Below are 17,245 nucleotides of genomic sequence, written 5' to 3'. Positions count from 1 at the left end.
TCATTAAAATTTCAAGAAAGTGTTCCCCCTAACTGTGCACCGTTGCGAAAGTTCGTCGTTTCGAAGCACCACATGATGATTGGGTGTGATAGATTCTAACATTCACATACAACGGGTGTAAGCCAGATTTACACACGCGAAACACTTAGGTTGACTTGACGAGCCTAGCATGTACAGACATGGCCTCGGAACACAAGAGACCGAAAGGTCGAGCATGAGTCGTATAGTAGATACGATCAACATGAAGATGTTCATCGATGATGACTAGTCCGTCTCACGTGATGATCGGACACGGCCTAGTTGACTCGGATCATGTAATCACTTAGATGACTAGAGGGATGTCTATCTAAGTGGGAGTTCATAAGATGAACTTAATTATCCTGAACATAGTTAAAATATTCTTGCAAATTATGTCGTAGCTCGCGCTTTAGTTCTACTGTTTTAGATATGTTCCGAGAGAAAATTTAGTTGAAAGTTGATAGTAGCAATTATGCGGACTGGGTCCGTGAACTAAGGATTTTCCTCATTGCTTCGTAGAAGGCTTATGTCCTTAATGCACCGCTCGGTGTGCTGGACCTCGAACATAGTCTGTGGATGTTGCGAACATCTGACATACACGTTTTGATAACTACGTGATAGTTCAGTTAAATGGTTTAGAGTAGAGCCACCAAAGACGTTTTCAAAACGTCGCGGAACATATGAGATGTTTCGAGGGCTGAAATTGGGATTTCAGGCTCGTGCCCACGTCAAGAGGTATGAGACCTCCGACGATTTTCTTAGCCTGCAAACTAAGGGAAAAAAGCTCAATCGTTGAGCTTGTGCTCAGATTATCTGAATACAACAATCACTTTAATCGAGTGGGAGTTGATATTCCAGATGAGATAGTGATGTTTCTCCAAAGTCATTGCCACCAAGCTGCTAGAGCTTCATGATGAACTATAACATATCAGGGATAGATATGATGATCCTTGAAGTATTCGCGATGTTTGACACCACGAAAGTAGAAGTCAAGTAGGAGCATCAATTGTTGATGGTTAGTAAAACCACTAGTTTCAAAAAGGGCAAGGGCAAGAAGGGATACTTCATGAAACGGCAAATCAGCTGCTGCTCTAGTGAAGAAACCCAAGGTTGAACCCAAACCCGAGACTAAAGTGCTTCTGTAATAAGGGGAACAGCCACTGGAGCAGAATCACCCTAGATACTTGGTAGATGAGAAGGCTGACAAGGTCGATAGAAGTATATTGGATATACATTATGTTAATGTGTACTTTACTAGTACTCCTAGTAGCACCAGGGTATTAGATACCGGTTCGGTTGCTAAGTGTTAGTAACTCGAAATAAAAGGCTACGGAATAAACGGAGACTAGCTAAAGGTGAGCTGACGATATGTGTTGGAAGTGTTTTCCAATCTTGATGTGATCAAGCATCGCACGCTCCCTCTACCATCGAGTTTGGTGTTTGTGTTGAGCATAGACATGATTGGATTATGTCTATCGCAATACGGTTATTCATTTAAGGAGAATAATGGTTACTCTGGTTTTTGAATAATACCTTCAATGGTATTGCACCTAAAATGAAAGGTTTATTGAATCTCGATTGTAGTGATACACATGTTCATGCCAAAAGATACAATATAGTAATGATAGTACCACCTACTTGTGGCACTGCCATGTAAGTCATAAAAACGCATGAAGAAGCTCCATGTTGATGGATCTTTGGACTCACTTGTTTTTGAAAAGTTTGAGACATGCAAACCATGTCTATTGGTATGTACGCATGAAGAAACTCCATGCAGATGGATCGTTTGGACTCACTTGATTTTGAATCACTTGAGACATGCAAATCATACCACATGGGCAAGATGACTAAAAAGCCTCGTTTTCAGTAAGATGGAACAAGAGAGCAACTTGTTGGAAGTAATACATTTTGATGTGTGCTGTCCAATGAGTGCCGAGGCACGCAGTGGATATCGTTATGTTCTTACTTCACAGATGATTTGAGTAGATGCTAAGTGTATTTACTTGATGAAACACAAGTCTGAATCATTGAAAGGTTCAAGTAATTTCAGAGTGAAGTTGAAGATCATCGTGACAAGAGGATAAAATGTCTATGATATGATCATAGAGACGAGTATCTGAGTTACGAGCTTTGGAACGCAATTAAGACATTGTGGAAATTGTTTCACAATTAATACCGCCTGGAACACCATAGTGTGATGGTGTGTCCGAACATCATAGTTGCACCCTATTGGATATGGTGCGTACCATGATGTCTCTTATCGAATTACCACTATCGTTCATGGGTTAGGCATTAGAGACAACTGCATTCACTTTAAAATAGGGCACCACGTAATTCCATTGAGACGACACCGTTTGAACTATGGTTTGGAGAAACCTAAGTTGTCGTTTTTAAAAGTTTGGGGCTGCGACGCTTATGTGAAAAAGTTCCAGGTTGATAAGCTCGAACCCAAAGCGGATAAAATGCATCTTCATAGGACACCCAAAACAGTTGGGTATACCTCCTAATTCACATCCGAAAGCAATAGGGATTGTTTCTAGAAACGGGTCCCTTCTTGAGGAAAAGTTTCTCTTGAAAGAATTGAGTGGGAGGATGGTGGAGACTTGATGAGGTTGTTGAACCATCACTTCAACTAGTGTGTAGCAGGGCACAGGAAGTTGTTCCTATGGCACCTACACCAATTGAAGTAGAAGCTTATGATAGTGATCATGAAACTTCGGATCAAGTCACTACCGTACCTCGTAGGGTGACAAGGATGCGTACTACTTCAGAGTGGTACAGTAATCATGTCTTGAAGGTCATGTTGCTAGACAACAATGAACCTACGAGCTATGGAGAAGCAATGGTGGGCCCATATTCCAACAAATGGTTAGAAGCCATGAAATACGAGATAGGATCCATGTATCAGAACAAAGCATGGACTTTGGTGGACTTGCCCGATGATCGGCAAGCCATTGAGATAAATGGATCTTTAAGAAGAAGACGGACGTGGACGGTAATGTCACCGTCTATAAAGCTCGACTTGTGGCGAAGAGTTTTTCACAAGTTCAAGGAGTTGACTACGATGAGATTTTTCTCATCCATAATGATGCTTAAGTCCGCCGGAATCATGTTAGCAATAGCTGCATTTATGAAATCTGGCAGATGGATGTCAAAACGAGTTTCCTTACCAGTTTTCGTAAGGAAAGGTTGTATGTGATACAATCAGAAAGGTTTTGTCGATCCTAAGGATGCTAAAAGGTATGCTAGCTCCAGTGATCCTTCTAAGGACTGGAGTAAGCATCTTGGAGTTGGAATGTATGCTTTGATGAGATGATCAAAGATTTTGGGTTTATACAAAGTTTATGAGAAACTTGTATTTCCAAAGAAGTGAGTGGGAGCACTATAGAATTTCTGATGAGTATATGTTGTTGACATATTGTTGATCAGAAATGATGTAGAATTTCTAGAAAGCATATAGGGTTATTTGAAAGGTGTTTTTGAATAGAAAACCTGGATTAAGCTACTTGAACATTGAGCATCAAGATCTACGAGGATAGATCAAAAAACGCTTAATGGTACTTTCAAATGAGCATATACCTTGACATGATCTTGAAGGTGTTCAAGATGGATCAGTCAAAGAAGGAGTTCTTTCCTGAGATGTAAGGTATGAAGTTAAGACTTAAAGCTGGACCACGGCAGAAAAGAGAGAAAGGACGAAGGTCGTCCCCTATGCTTTAGACGTAGGCTCTACAGTATGCTATGCTGTGTACCGCACCTGATCTGTGCCTTGCTGCATATCTGGCAAGAGGGTACAAAGGTGATCAAGGAGTGGATCACCAGATAGCGGTCAAAAATATCCTTAGAGGAATAAGGATATGTTTCTCGATTATGGAGGTGATAAAGAGTTCGACGTAAAGGGTTATGTCGATGCAAGCTTTAACACCTATCTGAATGACTCTGAGTAGCAAACCGGATACGTATAGTGGAGCAACCATTTGGAATAGCTCCAAGTGGAGCGTGGAAGCAGCATTTACAATATGACCTAGAGATTTGCGAAGTACATACGGATTTGAATGTTGCAGACACGTTGACTAAAACCTCTCTCACAAGCAAAACATGATCAAACCCCAGAACTCATTGAGTCTTAATCACATGATGATGTGAACTAGTTTAGTGACACTAGTAAACTCTTTGGATGTTGGTCACATGGCAATGTGACCTGTCAGTGTTAATCACATGGCGATGTGAACTAGATTATTGACTGTAGTGCAAGTGGGAGACTGTTGGAAATATGCCCTAGAGGCAATAATAAATTAGTTATTATTATTATATTTCCTTGTTCATGATAATCATTTATTATCCATGCTATAATTGTATTGATAGGAAACTCAGATACATGTGTGGATACATAGACAACACCATGTCCCTAGTAAGCCTCTAGTTGACTAGCTCGTTGATCAATAGATGGTTACGGTTTCCTGACCATGGACATTGGATGTCGTTGATAACGGGATCACATCATTAGGAGAATGATGTGATGGACAAGACCCAATCCTAAGCCTAGCACAAAGATCGTGTAGTTCGTATGCTAAAGCTTTTCTAATGTCAAGTATCATTTCCTTAGACCATGAGATTGTGCAACTCCCGGATACCGTAGGAATGCTTTGGGTGTACCAAACGTCACAACGTAACTGGGTTGCTATAAAGGTACACTACGGGTATCTCCAAAAGTGTCTGTTGAGTTGGCACAAATCGAGACTGGGATTTGTCACTCCGTGTAACGGAGAGGTATCTCTGGGCCCACTCGGTAGGACATCATCATAATGTGCACAATGTGACCAAGGGGTTGATCACGGGATGATGTGTTACGGAACAAGTAAAGAGAATTGCCGGTAACGAGATTGAACAAGGTATCGACATACCGACGATTGAATCTCGGGCAAGTATAATACCACTGGACAAAGGGAATTGTATACGGGATTGATTGAGTCCTTGACATCGTAGTTCATCCGATGAGATCATCGTGGAACATGTGGGAGCCAACATGGGTATCCAGATCCCGCTGTTGGTTATTGACCGGAGAACATCTCGGTCATGTCTGCATGGTTCCCGAACCCGTAGGGTCTACACACTTAAGGTTCGATGACGCTAGGGTTATAGGGAATAGATATACGTGGTCACCAAATATTGTTCGGAGTCCCGGATGAGATCCCGGACGTCACGAGGAGTTCCGGAATGGTCCGGAGGTAAAGATTTATATATGGGAAGTCCTGTTTTGGTCACCGGAAAAGTTTCGGGTGTTATCGATAACGTACCGGAACCACCGGGAGGGTCCCGGGGGTCCACCAAGTGGGGCCACCAGCCCCAGAGGGCAGCATGGGCCAAGTGTGGGAGGGTACCAGCCCCAGGTGGGCTGGTGCGCCCCCCCCCCCCCCCCCGCAAGGGCCCAATGCGCCTAGGGTTTGGGGAGGGGGCGCACCCACCTTACTTGGGGGGCAAGTTTCCCCTCTCCCCCCCTTGGCTGCCACCTAGATGGGGATTGGGGCTGCCGCCACCCCTAGGGAGGGAACCCTAGGTGGGGGCGCAGCCCTCCCTCTTCCCCTATATATAGTGGAGGCAAAGGGGCAGCCCAACACACGAAGTTCTTCTCCTGTTGGCGCAGCCCTACCTCTCTTTCTCCTCCTCTCCCGCGGTGCTTGGTGAAGACCTGCAGGATTGCCACGCTCCTCCATCACCACCACACCGTTGTGCTGCTGCTGGATGGGGTCTTCCTCAATCTCTCCCTCTCTCCTTGCTGGATCAAGGCATGGGAGACGTCACCGGGTTGCACGTGTGTTGAACGCGGAGGTGTCGTCCGTTTGGCACTAGGATCTCCGGTGATTTGGATCACGACGAGTACGACTCCTTCAACCCCGTTCTCTTGAACGCTTCCGCTTAGCGATCTACAAGGGTATGTAGATGCACTCTCCTTCCCCTCGTTGCTAGTCTCTCCATAGATAGATCTTGGTGACTAGTAGGAAAATTTTGAATTTCTGCTGCGTTCCCCAACATATATAGCCTCCACATAAAATTCAACCATTACACATACTTGACCCAACTCAGTCAGACCGAATAGAAGAACTCGGTGAGACCGATTCAGTTCAAAAATGTGAACGTTAGGAATCTCGGTGGGACCGACTGGAACAACTCGGTGTGACCGATGTGCTAGGGCTTAGGGCAAATATCAATTCAGTGGCGCCGATTGCATCAAGTCGGTGTGACCGAAGTGAAGCAATAAGCAAACAGAGAAGATGTCATGCAAACTCAGTGGGACCGATTGCTCATTTCGGTGAGATCAAAATGTTACAAAGGGAAACAGAGAGTTTGCAAGGCCATCTCGGTGAGACCGAGATCCGTATCGGTGTGACCGGACGGTTTAGGTTTCTGGCAGTGCCTATATCATATGAACTCGGTGGCTCTGGATAGGATGAATCGGTGGGGCCGAGTTTGACTTTGAGTTTTGAACATATTTGCAATGAGAAAGTGGTTGAGGGATTTGGAGCAATATCACTAAGCATTTGAGCAAGTAGACCATTAAGCAACACCTCATCCCCTTTTAATAGTATTGGCTTTTCTATGGACTCAATGTGATCTTGGATCACTAAAATAGAAATGAAGAGTCTTGAGCTTTTGCCAATATGTATCCTTAGCATTTTGAAGGGGTTCCACATCCTCTTGTCCTTTCCACGCCACTATAGACCTTGTATGAAATACACTTGATAAAAGTATTAGTCCAGCATGAGATATGTTGACATTAATTACCAAAATCACCCAGGGTGCACTTGTGCTTTCACTGCGGCGGCGGCGGCGGTGGCTGGCCCTGCCATGGGCGACGGCGACTGCGGCGCGTCGGGCAACCCGGTCATGGGCAGTGGCGGATGGCAGCTTGACTTATTAGGGAGGCGGCAACTTCTGTTGTGGCGGCGCGTCATCTGGCTTTGGATCGACAGCAGCGTGGAGGGCCTGGTGGGCTGCTTGGAGGCACCTCCGGTCAGATCTGTTCTGGCCGGTGCAGCCAGCGGTGGTGGTCATCTCCTCCGTCGGAGGTAGTCGGCCTGAAGCTGGGTGATCGGATCTCGAGACCCGTCATCTAGTCCCGGCTGCAAGTCGGGGAGACATGGTTGCCAGTGAAAACCGAGCCAACGACACGCGGAGGCGGCGTTCTGCCGTTGCCTTGATGAAGGCATCCTCGAGTAACTACTGTCAACGCACTCGTGTTGCTCTGGGGAAACCCTAGGATCTGGTGTTCCAGATCGGATGATGGCGGCACTATGGTGCCGTTTCTCTCTTTGGAGTATCGTTTACGGAGCAGCGCTGGAAGGCAGAGGCAGGAGGCGGAGCGACTTCGTCTTGAACGGAGCTTCGATGGACATGTCAAGTCATGCCCGGCCGATAGGTGCTACGCTTTGTCATGCCTGGTCGGTAGGTGCTACACACGACAGATCTTCCAGAGTCTCCACATCGATATGGACAAGCGCAGGGCGATGGCGTCGTTGGGCGCCGTGGTGGCGTCGACGGTTGGTCGGACTGGCAAGGATGATGCAGATCTATCTCCTGAAGATGGGACAGTGGTTCGATGATGATGGTGGCTTCTAAAATGTGTGCACGTGGTGTACATTTTAGGTCTGCCGCACCGGTTGTTGGTTCCGATACATTATATGAATGGATCGGCGATGACATCAGTTATAGATATGGGGAGTGAGAGCACGCGGCATTATCAATTTTGTAGGTGTGAGTAGTGGCTTTGGGTGGCTTGATGTATGTTTTTGTCAGACCTTCGTGGAATAATTAAAAAGATGGCCGTATGCATCGATTGATGCAGAGGCAGGGGGTTTAACCTCCTTTTCCAGAAGAAAAAAAATTACTCGCCTCTCTCCATACTTTCGGAGCAACTGGCTGAAATATGAATTTAATATGGTATCCGAGCCAAGAGGTCTTAATTTCAAGACCCACATGAATTTAATACGGTATCCGAGCCAAGAGATCTTAATTTCAAGACCATGCCAACCCAATATTAAAAAAAGATTTTGCGGCCTACATCGATACCACGTCTAAGGACTAAATAAGCATACACGTGAGGAGGAGTGTTAAAGCATATTGTCCGCCTCTCTCCATCAGTTCAAAAATATATATTGCCCGTCCTTTTCCATCAGTTCCAAATATTGTAGCAATTGGATAGAGTATGAATTCAATAGAGGGGAGAGTTTGTCCTAACTATTTAGGGTAAGGGAAGAAAAACGAGAAGGTGCGGGAACTATTTTATTTTTAAAATAGTTGTAGAGCGTGTCTTATCTTCTATGTAGGGAAAAGGAAAACATATGTTTATGGACAGGTATTACAATCATTGCAAATTATGGTATAATTTACATGCTTAGAACATTAAGAAAAGTAGACACATATATTTATGCCTACATCTTGGGAGCATAAAGATCATTCCCAATTCTCAAAAAAAAAATCCCATGTACTAAGTCAACAAAGTATAATCCACGACAAATCACACCAAGGCCATGAGGCAAATTTCCGAAAATCGCGACATGGTCGGTCTAGTCATCCCTTCCTCAGGCGTCCAAAGCACCCCTTCGTGATATTGTGTCTAACCTACTAGTTTCGCTAATATAGTTTAACCGCTTCCCGCAAAAAAAAAATCTACCCTGCGATGCATAGGTTTATTTTACATGTGTTCAACCCCTAGACATAATAAGTCCAACTATAGCCCTATATACATATTCGATGGTCATCCACCAAACTTCACCTTAACGATATGTCCTCATCATCTTGTGGTTATCATCTTCAACACTTGAATTGGAATCTTCCCTTGTTGCTCAGTCTCATGAGTGCCGCCAAGTTTGGCCCCTTCGTTTTGGTCACCTTGATTGAACATAAATCCACATCTGGCTTCTCCTCGGTTACATCTTCAACAATGTTTATTCACACTTTGTGCAAGTTGTTCTTGGTTCTCTTTCCCTTCGTCACAAGCTTCTTCTTAACTCTCCTGGTCTTCTTGTGATTGCCCACTTTGTAGACATAACCATTGCCATGAAGTTTACCAAGCGAAGCCATATCTCTCTTGAACCCTTGGCATGTCTCTAACATCACATGTTCACTTCCATCTTAAGTCTGGATCTTGACATCTCCAATGTCATAGTGCACTGAGGCACATCGCCACCTTGATAGATCAGAAAACTTTATAGACTTGTAGCAAGTGATCTACTCGTTGTTTGATGCCACATGATAAGAGTTCACTATATCTAATATCCACGCTTCCTCACATAACCCACTTGATAGCGTAAGAAGGCAACCATCCCAATCACTTCTCGTAGAGGATGCTGGGACACTATGGTCCCATCGGTATTCCTCCATGTTCGACAATTCTTCCTTATGTGTCCCCAGTTCCTACAATGGTAGCATCGTGGCCCCCTTCTCTCTTTCTTCTTCACCATATCCTGCTTCCCACCTTGATAATATTGCAACGACTATCTCTGGAATGGATCAAAGGATCCAAATGGATTTGGCTCGGTGGCCCCGAATACTAGAAATGGAGTTATAGATAGTGGAAAATGGTTGCGGTGTTTTGCGTGATTTTGGAGTTTGATCTCTAAGCACTTACCAAAAACAACTATCACCATTCATACTTGATCCTTGTTAATAGTATTGTCATAGCTATGGACTCAATGTGATCTTGGATCGGTAAAAGATAAAATCTATGTCCTTAGCCTTGTCAATGCTTGTCATTGAAGAATTGGGGGTCACCAGCCATCTTTGTAGTTACATCTTTTGAGACATATCTAAACATACTTGAATGATCATTACTTCCATTACACATGTGTTCAACCTCACCACTTGACCCTCCGCCTACTCCAAGTCCAATTGAAGTCCTCTATCCATATGTTCCTCGTTGTAAGCTTGAATCTTGCAAGTTCAAGGATTTTGTTCCGCACTACTTTTCATAGCAATTTTTTTTAGAAAGGTTCTTCGTTTTTCTATATAGTGCATCAACCAAAGCGTGGTGCCAATTCAATGCAATAGAAATTTAATGGGCATGACTTTGCAATTATCAAATTTCTTTCGAGTTATATAAGACTAAGTGTATTTTGCCCTTAGTGGCGACCTTAATAAATAAACATAAACGTATTTAATTTGTGGAGGAGAGGCAATCGTGCTCCAATAATTGACAAGCCAATCACCAATGGTTACAATGTTTCCATGTGTGTGTCTGCCGTGCCGTTCTCATCTCACCTTTCTCCGGTACAAGTCACTTCCCAGTTGCTTCTGGCTTTGATTGCGCTTCTCACCTTTGAAAATTCGGTTCTCCTTGCTTTAATTGTGCCCTGCTTCGCCTTCGTCTCGGCTGGCTCTTATATGGCCATAGGACCAGCTGCACCTGCATACTGCATGCTCTGCTCTGCATGGACAGCCTCGCCGCCCGGCTCCCGTGCGCCTTGCCGCCGGCAGCCGTGATCCTTGCGCCCGCCGTCTGATCGCCCGGGTGTTTGGAGCTGTTTCTGCGGCAGCGCCTGCCGGTCACCGCCAGCAAGGGCGATGCCTCCTCACGCGCCTTCCTTCGAGAAGAGCTGCTCCGGCGACCGGCAAAGGCAGGAGTCAGGAGGGCAGCTGCTGCGAGGCCCGGGGCAGCGGTCGGCGTCGTTCCACGGGCGCGGGGCGGAGCAGCGGCACCAGCTGCCAAAGCAGAGGCCCAAGACGCAGCCGGACCTGCTCGCCGGCGTTAGGGGCAGGAGCTTCCGCGCCGCCGACGGCGGCGAGCCGCTGGCGGAGCTGGCGGTCCGGAGGACGCCGAGCAAGGTGCTGGTGAACGTGACCGTGCAGAGGAGCCTGTGGCCGCTGAACGTCATGGCGTCGGCGGAGTGGAGCGTGGCGGACCTCGTGGCCGCCGCCGTGGGGATCTACGTCAAGGAGGGCAGGCGGCCCTTGCTGCCGTCGACCGACCCGGCGACCTTCAGCCTACACTACTCCCAGTTCAGCTTGGAAAGTAAGTTAGTTGCATCTGAAGACCACAGTGCCCTTTGTTTTCCATTCCAGAATTGCACCACACAACTATCAAAGCGGAAAGTCAACCCAAATACTAGCATTAGCCAAGCTGGCGATATGCCGGCATGAACTCTGCTTGAGAATAGCCGGCGAGATGAATCAGAACATATTCAGCAAGCAATGCATGGGCCCACTGAGAGTGTCAAGTCGGTCGCAACAACCATTGATCCTTTAGGCGACAGTTAGTGAGCATCATCTGCATCATTCAGTAAGTGAAGGATCATTCGCTGATCATGTAAATGTTGTGGACTCATTGCTTAGGTTTGGACCCGAGGGAGAAGGTGATGGAGCTAGGGTCCCGGAGCTTCTTCCTGTGCCCCAGGTCCTCTTCGGCCGCCGTCCAGACCTCCTCATCTTCCTGCTCCTCCGCCGGCGCAAGCGGTGTCAGGAACGCCGGGGAGGCTCCTACGTCAGCAGGCGAACCGCCGGCCTGGCTCCGGTACATGCCGTTCTGGCCGACCATGTAGCGAGCTAGCACGTCATCATCCATGATGATCACTACCCACCCTCGGTCCATGTCTCGAATTGGTTTGGCACGCAGAGCTTCAGAGGATAAGACCGTAGCGTGCTGGTGCCTGATAGTATCTCATTGTTTAGGCGGAAGCGTCATGATCCACTCGGCTCGGCCACGCCAGATTCAGATAGTAGGAAATGTCAGGTGCTTGACTAGGACAGTTCCCGAGACCGTGTCCGGGCAATTAAGATTGTTATAGACTACAGGAAGCATGATGTGTAATTATTGAATTTTGTATCTGATTATATTGATGAAAGTAGAGGAGATTGACCGGCCATGTATGGATAGATCACATATGCAAGTGGGCAAGAAACTACGTACTACTGGCTGCTCTGAAAGTTGCAGATGCCACCGTCGGCACATTCTGCTGAACCAAAACCCACGAATACTCAATTTGCTCAACTGACACAACACCAGACAGCTAACAAAAGATTAAAAGAACATCTGAAATCACCTCTCGCAGTTCGTTGACAAATCTCAGCAGCAACACGTCAAGGTTCAGGAGTTCAGAATGCCAGACCGGCCACAGAAAAGCTAACAGGTTGCATTCAGTAAGGCGTTCTTGGTCAAACAATATTCGGTTCTCTAGCTGTTAATGTTTGATGTGAAAAAGAAATGACAACATCACACAGCACACTTGCTGGACAGCCATCACTCATTCGAGCACGTAAGGAAGAAAAATGCCTTTCTCCAATACAGTACAACACTACAGCTCAACAACAGCGCTACAAGTTACTACTAGAGCACAATACAACATTCTGATGACCTGACCTAACGCCATACGCAGGCATAAATATGACTTTATACAAAGGCTCTTCAACTAGTCTAACCATCACATTACAGACAGATACTACAAACAAACAACTTCTCATGGCAGAGCCGCTACAACAGATGTCACGCAACAAGCACCCGATGCAAATCAAGGTGTGAGCCTTCTCTCCGAGGAACATTACCCTCTCTCCCATCCACAAAGATCCATGCAATCAACGAAGATGCACGCTGCCGTGAGAGAATACAAATGTCCCAATGCTACAACACAGCTAATCGCCCTTGTGATTTAAGTTATCCTTCCTGACTGGTCAACTAACGTACCTACTTGGTCGCCACAAATAGCTCTGGACATGTTACCAGGCTCTAACATGTTAAAGATGACAACTGCAAGAAATGAACGCACACAAATCATCTTATGTATACTGCCAGAGGAGGCGCTAAACACAACTTTGAAATGAAAGATTCATAGAGAAACTAACCAGGAATATTGTTCTCCTCACAACATGTAATTGCTGTCATGTCCATTTTGCTGGTTCCTCTTGCTGCCAACTCCCTAAATGAGATGTGCTCAAATGGTGCACTGCCGTTGCTCCTAGGAGGACAACCATATTCATCATCTCCAATGACACCTTTAAGGACAACGTCTGCATTGACTGGTTCACAGCACATCTGGTTAGATTTCCTCTCCATAAAAGCTGATGTTCTCTTTCTCATAGAAAATAAGAACGGCAAAAAAATACACATTCAGGCAAGAAAAGATGTAAGCACAAGCTAAATACTGAACAGGCCTGTCAGAAATCACAGGATGGAGTTTGGGAGAGGATCAACCGACATACTTTCAGAAGCTCTCAGTGCAGCAGCTGTATCTGTTGTAAAAAGTGGATTTCCTGTACCAGCACCAGTTCCACCAAAGATAACAACTCTTCCTTTTTCCAGATGGCGTATAGCTCGCCGCCTTATGTATGGTTCTGCAACCTCTTGCATCATCAGTGCAGTCTGGACTCGTGTCTCCACACCTATTTTTTCTAGTGACGCTTGGAGCAATACTGCATTCATCACTGCTGCCATCATTCTGAAAAAAATTCATAGAGCACCATAAATGCATACACATGTAGCAAATCACGGAAAGAAAGCTAGGATCCACAGGAAAAGTGTAATGCAAGTCTGATGGTCAGAATTAATTCATGTTTTCTAGCTAAAGATGTAGAAAATAAGAACAAACCATATGAAGATTGAGCTCCATTAGTCGCTGTTTAGTAGGAAATCACAGATGATTGATTGTCTATTGAAACACTGAAACAATATGATGGGGATTGAAATGAAGAAGATGAAACAATAGCCTGCACCGTAGTTGTCACAGTCTACAGCTAAGGATTATATGTAGTAAAGATCAAAAGAACAAACCATAATTCTCGTATATTATTATTCGGGATCAGCGCCACATGAAATTACCCAACTTCAAAAAACAATGGGATAAAAGGTCTAACCTAGCCTGGCAGCTTGCTCGGGATCACCTACCACAGAGGACTGTCTAGTTGTACAATAAGTGAATTATACAAATAAGTATACAGGTAATAAAAAATATTTTAAACTAAAAGAACTAATTCCAGTTCTTAAGCTTGGTGAGTCACTGAAGCTCCGGCTATGTCTCTAATCATTTGTGGGTTTGGTGTAATGTATGAATACATACTGGTACTTGCAATATAGATGCCTGGTAGCAAATCCATGATACATTGAAACGAGCATGTGAAGAATAGTTCCAAAGTAGTTTTATTGACACGCAGATCAGACCAGCCTCAACCAATCTGTGCACAAAACTCAAGGAAAAGCTATCTATATGCTGCTTTATTTTCTAAAAGAAAAAAAAGAGTGATATCTTAGTATGCAAGCAGCCAAACTCTTTTAGTTTTGAGAAAGCTAACAATGACGTGATTCCGTGATGATTACCCAATCGGATGTGTTGAAGCTCTATCGGTGCCTGTGGCAGCAACCCAAGAGTCAGCGCAGAATACATTCCGACCTCCCATGAGAATAGCCACCTGATAGGACAAAATGCCATATTAGCTTGGCCTGTATCGCTTGATATTTACTCCCTCCGTCCGGAAATACTTGTCTTAGAAATGGATAAAATGGATGTATCTATAACTAAAATAAGTCTAGATACAACCATTTCGAGGACAAGTATTTCCGGACGGAGGGAGTACAAAATGTATGTCTAGAATAGTAGAATGAATGTATTCTATTTACCTCAACACCATGGCGGCATGCCACTTGAACTTCTCTGGCAATCAGCATGATCACCTGGCAAGGTCACAAGGTTCTGTGTGAAAAATTCAGGAGAGCAATGAACAAGATCTGTGCATATCTAACAACAAATACTACCTTAGGGTCAACATTATGAGGAGCTTCTCCAGCCAATGCAGTGCCCCCAATCTTCAGAAGTACCCGTTTCCATTTCGGATTCGAGAGAGGAGTGGATCTGGAATAAGGAACCATGGTGGTAGCGTGGCCAGTGCCGGAAGAAGGGTACCTGCAAGGATAAGCATTAGCTCGTCTCTAGACTCTCGACCATTAGATCCCCAAATTAATGAGAGCAAAGATGTCAAATGGAGCCACCTCTTGTTGCTGTGCTGCTGCTGTTGCCGCGGCTTCTCGTCGTTGGTGGCCGGCGGCGGCTTGGGGGTGCCGGGCGATGGGGAGTTGCCCATAATCTGCTCCATCTGCTTGTACCAGGGCCAGAGGCTGACCGAGGCGGAGCCGGCGATGCGTTGGCACTCTACCTTGTACCGCTTCTTGAGGTTGTCGATCTTATTCTTACACTGCTCCACGCTCTTGCCCCCGCTGCTCTTGCCTTGCCCGTCGGTCACGGCAGCGGCGACGTCCTCCCAGTCCCGCCCCCGGAGATTCCCTCGGTTGAGCTGCTCGAACCGGTCCATGTATGCGTCGAGGAGGCTGCTGATGGCACCGTCCGTCCACTCCTCCCGATCCTTCCGGTAGTCCGACGAGACGCCGCCGCCACGGCCCTTCCTCCCCCCGCCGCTGCCGCCGCTGATGTAGGAGCAGTACTCGCCCCCATCGCTGAACTCCTCCGGGCGGTCCCTCCGCCGCTTGGTGTGGTGCGACGCCTTCCCGCGGTCGGAGCTGTGGTTGCCCTCCTCCCGGGCCGGCGCGAAGGGGCCGGCGCCGGAGCCCGCGGCCGAGGCTTCGACGAAGCAGAAGCCCTGGGCCTGCTGCGGCGGGCCCGGCTGGGCGGAAGGCTGGGGAGCGGGGTGGGCGTCGTCACCGAGGAGGCCGAAGTCGCCGTCGCAGGAGGCCATGGGGTGGCGGCGTTAGGGCTGCGCCGCGGGCTCCGCTCCCGGCCACGGCGGCGGCGTTAGGGTGACGACGTTACCCCCGCTCGCTGGCCGCTGGGGGTGGGTGCCGGTGGTACGCAGGTTATGGTGATGGGGAACGGGCGCGACCCACGGAACCGTTACGGCTCGCTCACGGCTCCGTGACCTTGCCGCGTTACACGTTGCCGCGGAGTGGGTTCCTTCTTCCCGGAAAAAAGTGAAGCGGACCCACAGGTCGGTCCAATGGGATCAGTGTGAGTGGCAGGCAGACGGAAGTACCGTTTCATCAGGCCGTTTGAAGTTTGAAATTTGAGCTAATCTGAAAGACCCAAAAATATACTACTCCCTCCGTTCCTAAATATAAGTCCTTTTACACATTTTAAATGGACTACAACGTATGTATGTACGTGGACATTTTTTAGAGTGCATATTCACTCATTTTGTTTCGTATGTAGTCACTTGTTGGAATCTCTAAAAAAACTTATATTTAGGAACGGAGGGAGTATATTGCAAAAAAGAAAAAATTTACTCCCTCCGTCCTTCAAAGAGTGTGCTTCCAACTTTATTGAAGGGTCAAAATATCTCAAAGTTTGACCGAGTTTGTGCAAAAATATATCAATGTTTGTGAAACCAAATAGACATATGATGAAAATATACTTATTGTATCATATAATTTATACTTTGTTAGTTTACAATGGTCAACATTTGACAAAAAAAAGAGGGGGCCAATAAGCCCGGAAGAAGATAATATTTTTTGCTTTGCTTTTTTTATTTGTTTTTTCTCGAATACGCACGAGTGTGCGTACTATATATTAAAGGAAGAGGATGGGGACAAGAGCCCCTCCATGTTGGCGTTTACATGTTACAAAGATACATGAGAACCAACTCCACTCGCAAAGCCGAACACTAATCTAGCCTAACTTCTCCCCTCAGGCCACTGAACTAGCCCTCCGAGGATAGGCTCCACATCTCCTTTTAGGATGCCAGCTTATTTCCATGCTCGTCCTTCAGTGTCAATTCTGTTCACAAGTGCCCTGAAGGAGAGGGGGGCGTCCTCGAAGACAATCGCGTTTCGGTGCTTCCAAATTTCCCAGAGCACAAGAAATAAGATGACACGTGATTCCTTTGCACCTTGGCCTTGAGTGGTAGTGACGGCACACCAATCTCGCAGCCTCGAGTCCTGACTCGGCGTCCACTGTGGCCTGTGAAGTGCTCTACACATGATAGCCCAAACTTCTCTGACGAAGACGCAGCCCAGTAAAAGATGATCAATGGTCTCCTCGTGCTGATCAAAGAAGGGGCACGCATCCTGATGATCCAGCCCGCGCCTAGCAAGTCTGTCCGAGGTCCAACATTTATTGTGCATCGCGAGCCAAAGGAAGAAGCGACACCGTAGTGGGGCCTTGGATTGCCACGTGAATTGTGCTGTCGGCTTCACATCCCGTCCCGCGAACCTAGCATCGTACGCAGAGCTCACAGAGTACTGCCCATTCGCCTCCCAGTGCGCAACTCCACTCAAGGCATCTTCAATCGGCGTACCCTA

At 46.5% G+C, this 17,245-nt stretch overlaps 2 protein-coding genes across 2 annotated transcripts; one reads left to right on the top strand and one right to left on the bottom strand.

The window, feature by feature from the left end:
• The first annotated feature begins 10,260 nt into the window (after nucleotides 1–10,260).
• Nucleotides 10,261–11,893, top strand: LOC123045377 (uncharacterized). The gene is made up of 2 exons (XM_044468405.1): nucleotides 10,261–11,026; nucleotides 11,347–11,893. The coding sequence occupies exons 1-2, from the start codon at nucleotides 10,579–10,581 to the stop codon at nucleotides 11,550–11,552; spliced, it is 654 nt and encodes a 217-aa protein (XP_044324340.1). The 5' UTR covers nucleotides 10,261–10,578; the 3' UTR covers nucleotides 11,553–11,893.
• A 343-nt stretch (nucleotides 11,894–12,236) lies between these two features.
• Nucleotides 12,237–15,804, bottom strand: LOC123045376 (uncharacterized). Its single transcript, XM_044468404.1, has 7 exons — nucleotides 14,987–15,804; nucleotides 14,753–14,900; nucleotides 14,618–14,671; nucleotides 14,318–14,409; nucleotides 13,207–13,442; nucleotides 12,850–13,023; nucleotides 12,237–12,754 (listed from the first exon to the last, which is right to left on the bottom strand). The coding sequence occupies exons 1-7, from the start codon at nucleotides 15,685–15,687 to the stop codon at nucleotides 12,657–12,659; spliced, it is 1,503 nt and encodes a 500-aa protein (XP_044324339.1). The 5' UTR covers nucleotides 15,688–15,804; the 3' UTR covers nucleotides 12,237–12,656.
• Nucleotides 15,805–17,245: the final 1,441 nt, after the last annotated feature.

The sequence above is a fragment of the Triticum aestivum genome, chromosome 2B (assembly GCF_018294505.1).
Source record: "Triticum aestivum cultivar Chinese Spring chromosome 2B, IWGSC CS RefSeq v2.1, whole genome shotgun sequence".
NCBI lineage: Eukaryota > Viridiplantae > Streptophyta > Magnoliopsida > Poales > Poaceae > Triticum > Triticum aestivum.
This window is presented reverse-complemented; position numbering and strand designations above follow the sequence as displayed.